This window comes from Ostrea edulis, chromosome 3 (genome assembly GCF_947568905.1).
Source record: "Ostrea edulis chromosome 3, xbOstEdul1.1, whole genome shotgun sequence".
Classification (NCBI taxonomy): Eukaryota; Metazoa; Mollusca; class Bivalvia; order Ostreida; family Ostreidae; genus Ostrea; species Ostrea edulis.
Window position 1 is genome coordinate 55,909,092 of NC_079166.1, and position 10,510 is coordinate 55,919,601.

General features: G+C 36.6%; 1 protein-coding gene across 2 annotated transcripts in view; it reads right to left on the reverse strand.

The window, feature by feature from the left end:
* Window positions 1–10,051: 10,051 nt before the first annotated feature.
* The window catches only part of LOC125676921 (uncharacterized), a 12,544-nt gene continuing 12,085 nt past the window's right edge, over window positions 10,052–10,510 (reverse strand). For both annotated transcript variants that reach the window (XM_048914790.2, XM_048914789.2), the window contains one exon: window positions 10,052–10,510. This exon is cut by the window's right edge and continues 2,483 nt beyond it. In XM_048914790.2, coding sequence (XP_048770747.2) covers window positions 10,364–10,510 — 147 coding nt within the window. In that variant the 3' untranslated portion in view covers window positions 10,052–10,363.

A 10,510-nucleotide genomic window follows, 5' to 3' on the forward strand; every position in this document is an offset into this window, starting at 1 on the left:
AGTATTTATAGTTTACCAGATTTTTTATTATATCCAGTGAATAAAATTCCTCAGTAAGATATATTTCTATCATGAGCAGAGTTTTTAATTAAGATTTTTGCAAAAACCTATGACATCACAAGAGGATCGATCAACCTTAAATTTAAAAATATTAGGGGGCGTGCGCCCTCTTAAATTCGCCACTGCCTGGACACACCAGGGATGGAATCGGGTGTCTAGGAGGTGTAAGCATCCTCTGTCGACCGGTCACACCCGCCGTGAGCCCTATATCTTGATCAGGTAAATGGAGTTACCCGTAGTCAAAATCAGTGTGCCAAGAACGGCCTAACATGATTGATTGTATCTTGTATAACGTCTCTTTCGAGAATTTTTCATTCATATGGAGACGTTTCAAAGACTGGCGAAGGGCTTCAAATTTAGGCCTCTGTTCGGTGCTTACGACCATTGAGCAGTGAAGGTTCCTTAGCGTGCCATACCTACGGCACGGGACACAGGACATCCGTTTTTAATGTCATCTCCGAGGACCCGTGACATTCACACCTGATGCCCAGCGTTTGGCGATGGAACTGTCACTACCTGTTTTAACGATTTATGTCTGTCGCAGCCGGGATTCGAACCCTGGCCTTCTGCATGCGGAGCGAACGCTCTAATCGCTAGGCCACTGTGGAGGTCTGCCGGCCTAACAATCGGTAGGAAACATGTCAAGACAGCATTTGACCCAATGATAGGTTGTATTGGAAAACTAGATCGTTACAACGACTGAAACCCCTGCAACATCAACTTGTTTGTCAGTAGCCTGCCTCGATTTAAAAACTGGCTTTACGCAGAACATACTCTTGCGTATCGAATCATTTGAGGGACATAAACACCATATACAGGTGATAATGGAATATTACTACATAGATATGGGAAGTTGACGATGGAGAAGCTGAAATCATCCTGTTTCTCATAAAGTTGAGTTGTTAGTTTGCCGTTAATATCTACTTTCAATAAAATATCTAAGTATGAAGCAGAAGAGGACGACTCTGTGGTGTCTTTTATTTCGAGTTCACAGGGATATATCGAATCGACATATGAATGAAAATTATTATTGTTAATAATGTACTCATTACAAAAGCATTGTAACCCTCATTTTTTCCTTCCAAAGTATGCCGTTCCTACCAGAATATGTTTAGTTGTACAGAATGATTTTGTTATTTAGCCTAGATGCTACCAACATACACAGTCACTGTTGCCTTTCGTTGTTTGTTTACCTTTTTTTACTTTGTTCTTTCTTCTTCTTCTTTTTTTTGTTTTTTTTTTTGTTACCAATATCAAAGGTCACATTGAAAATGTTGAATGTAATATGTAATTATTATATAGCTAATAAATAGTCTAATATAAAATCTGCGTAAAATCTAGAGAATGTTAGCGTTCAATATCCTGAGAATTTATTGAACGCTAACTTTGCATTGCGTAAATTGTATGCGCCCGAAACATTCCGAGTATGAGCGTTCAATATTGACGTTACCGTAACGACGTAAACAAGCCAAAATGGCAGACGACGGTCCTCCGAATCTGACAGAGCCGGTATTTTGATATTTACTTAAGCAAAATGTTTTACTGTACATAAATTATGATGTCCCCATTTACAAAATCAGTTTGCTTCATGCATTAATGGCGGGTTAAATATTGAACAGTTAAGAAATGCATGCTGTTATTGCACACTGTCAATATTGATGAATTATCGTCTATTTTGGAGTAGTTTGAGTCAAAAGGGATATAATTTAACAACTAAATACTTTAGCTATATAATAAAAGGGTTATTGAACTTATATAGGTGAATATTAACACTCGTTGGCTGTCAAAATGCACTCGCAAGCTCGTGCATTTTGACAGCCAACTCGTGCCAATATTCACCAATATAAGTTCAATAACCCTATAATATACCATAGGTCTCGTTGCCGTAGGTGCCATGACAACACAATTTATGATTTCTTTTATTTGATAATGGGTAACACAACTGAATAATATCGAACCGCAATTGAACTATTTACTGTAAACGTTAATGTACAACTAAATCGGAGTTATTTCGCATGTTATTACTTAATGATTTTGTTTATTTTCTAAAAATGTGTCTTTTAAAAAATCCTATCTTAAGGAAAATCATACGTTTAACAAGCTGTTTAATGTCAAAAGGTGTGTAAGAGGTATTGTTTATGAATTACGTGTTTCAAATTATAAACATACTTTTGTTTTTATCAGGGGGTGTTGAAACAAACCCAGGGCCATTTCATGTAACACAATTTACACTGGATATTTTTCACTTAAACGTAAGAAGCATTAGAAATAAGTTCCACAAGTTTTTGAGCTTCGTGTTAGACTTTGATATTTTATTTTTCACAGAAACGCACCTGGACGCTTCAGTTATGAACGATGATATTTATATAGATGGATTTAAATCAATTTTTCGAAAAGATAGGAATTCACAGGGTGGCGGTGTAATTATATATGCACCCGATTCATTGCGCATTGATAGACTTTATGATCTAGAATCTACAGATACCGAATGCATATGGGTAGAAATAGGTAATCCTACCTGAAGTATCCTTCTGTGTTGTGTATATCGTCCTCCGAACGCCGAAATTCATTTTGGAAAAAATTCGAATGGTCCATTGAAAAGACTGTTGAATTATGGGATAAAATCTTAGTTTTATGTGGCGTAAGTGTAAATTTCCTAAATATATCAAACACACACATAGTTAACGAAACCCTCCTAAAATATTCCTTTGAAAACACAGTCCAAGAAGCTACAAGAATCACGCAAAACACGGAAACTCTCATAGACTTAATTCTTGTTAGTGAAGCTATACACGACGATGTATTGAACTCGGGGACAATAGCTGTAGAAACACAAAGGCACATACGAGGGCTGTTCGATATGTAATGTGTATTGTACTACAGCGCGATAACGTTTTGCACGATTTCATGGATGGTGATACTCTTGAATAGCTCTATCCAATACCATTCCAATGGTATAAACACGAGCCTTCAGCTCGACATAGTGTTAAATTTATAGTCCACTGTTGTAAAAATTGTTGGAAAACAGGTTGAGAATATTGAAGAAATTAGAGCATATATAAAAGTTCGCACAAAACTCGGGTAATTCGGTAATGCAGACTTTTACTGAATTGGGGGAAGTTTATGGGTCTGATAAGGTATCTAATGAGACAGTTCGTAGGTAGAGAAAGACATTTATGACTGGCACAGAGTCCGTCAAAGATGCAGCAAAATCTGGCCGACCCGTGACTGTAACAGGCAAGGCAAAAGTCAGGGAAATAATTGAAAGTGTTGGAAGTTACACGATTCGTGCTATTGCCAAAGCCGTTGTTATGTCGCTATCGCGGGTGCATTTCATTTTGAAGCATATTTTGAAAGTACGAAATATTTCTGCCAGATGGATACCGCATATATTGACTGATGACCAAAAACGGGTACGAGTACAAACCGCTAAGCAATTGGTCAAAATGATTCCCAAATTCAATCAAAGACAATTTGCAAACATTGTTACTGGTGACGAAACATGGGTTCACTATTTCGAACCAGTAAGATTAAATTGGAAACAAAATATGGCTAACTAAACACGGTAAAAGGCCTATAGTTGCCAAAAGAACCATAAGCGCAAAGAAGGTTCTTTATTGCATATTCTTCTCATGTGATGTACAAATTCCGGTGCCGAAGGGCAAAAGTGTTAATGTTATATTAAAACAGCTCAAGAAATATCATAAAGCACGCCCTGTGTCAGGATTTAGGCATGCTCGTCTACTTCATGACAATGCTCCATCACATACAAATGCTGTCTGGTGTGTTTCATACCGATCGTTAGGCCGCTCTTGGCACACTGATTTTGACTACGGATAACTCCGTTTACCTGATCAGGATATAGGGCCCAAGGCAGGTGTGACCTGTCGACAGAGGATGCTTACTCCTCCTAGACCCCTGATCCCACCTCTGGTGTGTCCAGGGATCCGTGTTTGCCCAACTATCTATTTTGTATTGCTTATAGGAGTTATGAGATCGATCACTGTTCGTTATCTTCACCTTTCATACATCTGAGCTTGTGAAGCAATTTTTGAAGTCGGAGAAAGTTACCGTCTTGCCACACCCACCATACTCTCTAGATCTAGCCCCATGCGACTTTTTTCTTTTTCCAAAACTTAAAAAGTTCTTATCTGGTCGTCGTTACAAGTCCCGACAAGCCCTTGACTCAGCTATCAGTGCCTAAATCAGGGTACCGTGACACATTTCGGAAATAGATTCAGAGATTGAAATTATGTATTTTAAACCGCGGAGAATACTTTGAAGGGATGTAATGTTCATTTCACTATTTGAGTTTAATTCTTTTAAGATATCGTACAATACAAATTACATATCGAACAACCCTCGTACATCTATCTTAAATAACGTTTAATCCAAAATCAGTCATGTGAACGTAAAATTTGGCTATACAAAAATGCAGATTTCGATACGCTAAATACACTCGTACGTAATACAGATTGGAACAAACTTATCAAGGCGGAATGAAATTTTTCTACAACTTTCTTAAACCACGTAAAACAATGCATTCCGGAAAACCCCCCAGTAACCATTAGACCTAAAGGTAAACCCTGGTTCGATTCAGCACTGCGGAAAACACTCTGTCTAAGAAACCGCGCGAGAAGTAAACCATTATTCAGCACGCATTGGATATCATTGATAGTGGTTTTGAAATTAGACATTACATTTCTATGCAATGCCCTTTGAGTTCTGAAATTTAAATAACTTTACAAACATTGTAATACATGTAAGTTACCAGCCTTTAACATTTTATGGCTAATTTTATCAGGCCCTACAGCCTTGTTGACCTGGAAAATAGAGATTATGTCAATAATATCTTGCTCCACAATTTGAATTCTGTTGAATATACTATTATAGAATAAAGAAATTGCTGGGAGTGTAGGTTAATCTTCGTGTACTGATGAAATCGACGCAAAAAAATTATTGAATTGTTGAACGCTTCAACCCTGTCGGTATCGCTGTATGTAATATGTACATCACCGTTTTCTTTAAATCCTGAACCCCTAGTGGACAGTGGCTAATCAGTGATCAGCCATCCATCATATTTAGTGATCAAACAAAAATGTGCCTGGGAAATAACAATAAGGTATGGAGGAAAGCAGACGAGAAATTGAGACCCGGTTTTCGTGGTGACAGGGAGACATGTAAAGGCTCCGTCATGTTCTGGGGCTGTCTTTTGATGGAAACTTGAAAGCTGTTGATGGAAATATGATCAGCGAAAATTATTTTGAAGTTCTGACGAATATCTTTGGTTTGTGGTCGTTGGTCATTTTGCAAATCGCCATTGGGTTTTCCAAGAGGATAATGCCCTGAATCTCATCTCCGTAACAAAGATATAGAAACACTACCCTGGCCCCAAAGAAAATCACCGTGATTTTAATGTACATCTCTTCCTAACTGAAAAACAATTTTATTTTTCAACACTCAAACTTTGCAGAAAACTCTACCAATAGAGACAGTTATGAAAGGTGTGGTGGAGGCAATCTCTGTCAAAGAGGACGCTATTGAGATTGCTGTTGTCACAAACGTAACATAAACGTATCAAGGAATCCAAGAATTCAAAGGACATTATTTGCTCAGGAATGCAAGGATTTTCTGACATTCATACAACGAATTTGGAAGAAGTTTCCCCACAGAGAGACTCCTCTCACTGTGGAGATTCTCATTCAAGCTTCTACTGTCTTCACAATATACAGAAACTTGATAATTATTTTTTTTACTAAGTGTTAATATAATGTAAGAACTTTGAACTACATGGTAGCCATACGACTACAGACGTGCAGTAGTATTTGGTAACTCTTTGTCAGACGTTTTGTTGCAATTTGTTGGCATGTATTGCCTTCTTGATCCATTCTACATTTATTATGTTAAAGTTACTTGTATCTGTTATATTAATGTTGGTTTATCATTGATATTTAACTTTGTAGACCGTGGTATGCCTTTTTCTTATGTAGATATAATTTTGTGTGTACATTTGTAGTTAAAAAACCTGGATAAACTGTATGAAAATGTATATTACAATAGCTTTTCTTACAATTGATGTATAGCATTGTTACCATACCAAACCTGTTAATTTTAGTGACTACATCTCTTTATGTTAACATTTCCAATGTTTTTATCTTCGATATTTTTACTTATTGCAATTTTTCATAAATGCGATGCATAATAATTAATATCATTAAATTATGTGAACAATGTGGTATACATTATGATAATATAGTAAGTATATTTCAATGTCCATGAATAGAAGTGAAAGTAGAGCACAAATATTTTTTTAAATTCATTTTTAAAAATACATGAGGCTATGAATTACAACTCTTCACGCCAGCATACTTGATGACACACTAACGGATATGTTGAAGTACAACTCCCATGAGTACTCGATCCTGTACTTGATTTGAATTACAGTGTAGTAATACCTATTCTCACCAAATCAACATAATCAAGACGTAAAGTTTACACCATTGTTGTGCCAAAATTTCCATGAATTGAAAACCAAATGCTATTTTGATATTTCATCTTTCAATATGTTTACAATGATATTTGACACTATACTTACAAAAGGAAATTGTATGAAATTTTACACTGTCATTTTTGCAAAATTTTTACATGATTTTTAACCATACATTTTGAGTTTATCAGTTGATACAGTGTTGTCAAATATATTTCAATATCAGCTTTATGAATATTGCAAAATTAAAATGCACTTCAGATTTATTTTTATGCATCCATTATAAAAGGGACATTGTTTTTGCAAATGTTGGGACCTTCTGTAGACCAAGTGTTGTCTCTTTTAAAATATCTAAAGAACCCTTCACCTGATAGTTATAATACATGTACTTGGTACAATGTTTGTCCCTAGAGGAAAGAAGATCAATATTGATTATCAGGCCAAAGGTCAAGATCAAAGTACAACGATATAGAAAAATATTGTGCTCAATATCTTGAGAACTCTGGCAAACTGGAGACAGTGGTTGCCCTTAAAGAATATCTTACCCTTATTGATTTTTAGGTCACAATATCAGAGGTCAAGTTGAAGTATAATTTTGTACTAACAAACATTCTTCCGCTTATCAGTACTCTCAGAACTTTGATTTATTTGTAGATTTTATTGGGTTGATTTCCCTTTTCAGGAATTGCTTCCAGCTAGTAAAAAGCTATATAAAGGCGATGTCACACCATCGTGCAATCACAAGTCAAAGTAGGTTAAAAATTTACAATGTCAAAATAATTACTTCCTCGAATTTTGCGCCATGACGCCCCTTTGGATCTGTAGCTTAAGGTCGGTAAACTGAAAATAAAATTCCTGGTTTCAAATATTTGAAAATTACCTTTTCTCAACCCAATCAGTGGACGAATCTTGTGTGAATTAGAACAAAGAAATGTATTGTAACACAAGCAATAATGCAGCACATTGTGATCTGAAATTTCAGTTATTTAAACAATTTTTACAACAGGTTTATATCTGTGAGATCCTGGGGACCTAGTAGGTAACTATTTTGTGTTATCATTCAGATGCAAATATTCAGCACTAAAGCGGTTTATATGATTTGTACATACAGACAGGATAAAGATCACGGGTCAAAGACTCAATTTTCGCAAACGTTCACGACAGTATACTAAAATGAACATAATGATTTGAAGAATAGGCCTCAATTGCTAACTATCCTTAACAGTGTCCCACATCCGTTTCATCGAAATTTTTTATAATACTATTTTGTTCTACAGCATTTTTATTCTATGGTCATTTATCTCTAGAAAGTCTACTGATTTGTTTCGTATCAGTCTAGCACCTGTTTATGCGATTAGCTAGGTGTGGGAGTAGTAGCGTTTATAGCACTATATCAGTCCTGTTTGTGTGCTTGACCAAGCGAAGGTGTAGTAGCGTCAATTTTTAACATGTACGGGTGAGAAAATAAGCATAAAAATTCCTCTTCCGAGCATAAAACGAGCCATTTCCAAGAGGCAGTGACATTGAAACCCGAAATGCACTGAGTAGTCATATAACTTACACCGAAGGCTTTCTCCTGTTATCAATGACATACAAACTGACCGGTAACGAGTATTTCATAAAACTTTGGGTATCAAGGTTCCAAAGTTGGACAAATATGACAAGAATAGCAGGAGACAGATATAGAATTGTTAATGCACTGAAACTTTTAGTTGCGGATTCCGACGATCATTAGTTGAACAACGTCGAATTTAACAGCATTGGAAAACTGCTTGGTTAAATTCAGGATCATTTTTACAACACGATGCCCACCTGGTTGTTAGAACAGTCCCTGGAGTCGAGCAGTGGGAAAGACAAACTCCCTGGAAGACTACATTTGGGATATTGAGATAATTCATATACGATTGGGAAAATTCTATAAGGAAAACATTACTGCTTTCGTACGAAAATCACCGCCCAATTTGCGGATTCATGTAACTCGCAATAATTTAACATCGTCGGAGGACACCATGAAGAGGGGGCGCAATTAGATCAGGAGACTCGATCCTAGTACACGGTGAGGACTTCAGGAGATATTAAATCGATTGTTTGTGCACAATCTAAGTGATTAGAGGAACTAACAATCGCGATGAGAGTGCTTCAGTCACAAGCGGCGACTGCATGTACAGTAAATGTCCCATATCGGAAAATGGGGTCACATCAAGAAAAATTGCCGTAAATTCCTGCAAAATTTCGCATCCCGACTGAGTTAAACAAGTAGGATCCATCAAAGTCGGAAGTGTTACTGGGTCAAACACATATTCCGAACCCTCTAGAGTATCAATACACTTAGACGAAAGGACAGAATTGTTAGATTTCGTGAGAAACAATAGGCCATTTATTAAGAAATTTATCAGCATCGAAAATCATTGAGCATGAACTGTGAACAATGAGAGATTCGGCCGTTGATTTGTATGTTGCGAATAATAGAGTTTATGAAATAAACTAATTTTTGGCAAACTGTAGGCTTGTATATCTTATTAGAGTTATCTCTCTTGTACTGTTCATGTTTAGCGCAAGGGGAGGTAATTTTGATTGTTGAGTTACGCAACTTTACATATAGAGGGCGCATATTGGCGCATTCTAGAAATTTCTTAAATTAATGGCTGGACAAGTCCAGAGTAAACAAAATTTCATTTCTGAAGATCATTAGAGCATATAGCCAAAGCACATTTGAACACAGGTTATGGAACAGGCCACTTAACGTCCAAAGCGGAGGAAGGTGGGGGAGTCTCGTGGGAGAAGCGCAACACTTAGGAGGAGTGCAACACCTACATGTAGGAGGAGCGCAACACAATCAACGTCCGTAGGAAGAACCCCACGTGGCAAAGCAAGAAGTCAGACACGAGTTGCCTCAGACACTCACAGTAGACCGACTCTAGGCGTAGGGCAAGGTACAGGACCTGAACAGATAAACACAGCTACACAAGTGGCCAATGAACATGGAGACACACCTGTTCCAATTTCAATGAGAAATACGGCCGTTGATTTGTAGGTTGCGAATACAAATATTGTTGAATTTTTGTATTTTGTCACAGAATACGGGATATCAAAGTAAAAGATTTTTAAACTCTTCAGAAAAAGAAGTTACGAAAATGATGCGTCAATTGGGCAACTCTTGTATACAAATTAGTGATGGTTAAAGACGACTCATTTCTGATACAAAAATATCTGCCTGGTTTGAAGATTACTTTTCAGAATGTTGCAATGAATGCCTTAGAACATATTTATTGGATTAGATTTCTGATCTTTACTAGCGGAGATAAGACGCTGAACTGACTCCATCTGATAGTAGGTAAGTAACGCAGCTAAAATACGTCCAAAAGTGCAGTTGGACGCTAAGAAGTTAATTACACAGAGTACCATAAATCAGAAATATTTCATGTTCTACCAAAATGATACGAAGTGGTGTATATAGTAACTGTCCTACCTTACTTTTTATCGTATAAGATGAGGAAAAATTCCTTTCATTCCTTATAATTTAATTTAGTGAATCGCGTTTGATATTATTTGATGAATAATTCTATAGAAAATACTTCGTATGGAGTTTGTATAACGTGGACCAATATTGCAGTAGCAACAAAATGGAACTAGAACAGCCAAACGTATTATGACATCATTCGTATGATGCCATAAAGCGGGACCAAAAAGCAACTTTGTTTATTCGATATATAGAATATGACTAAAGTCAAATAAACCAAACAAATTGTATGCAAACGTCTACTTTCAACGAGAGTCAAGACTGAACTTGTACAATTACATAGATGATAGAAATCGTTAATAATCACTTCCTTTTTGCTGTAAGAACTTCTGAATCGCATGACTACGCACATAATCTCTCGGTATCTTTTGGAAAACGTCTCTACATTTACCGGCGTCTTCGTTATACAATAGCATGGTTAAAGACAAATTCCCGCTTTGACA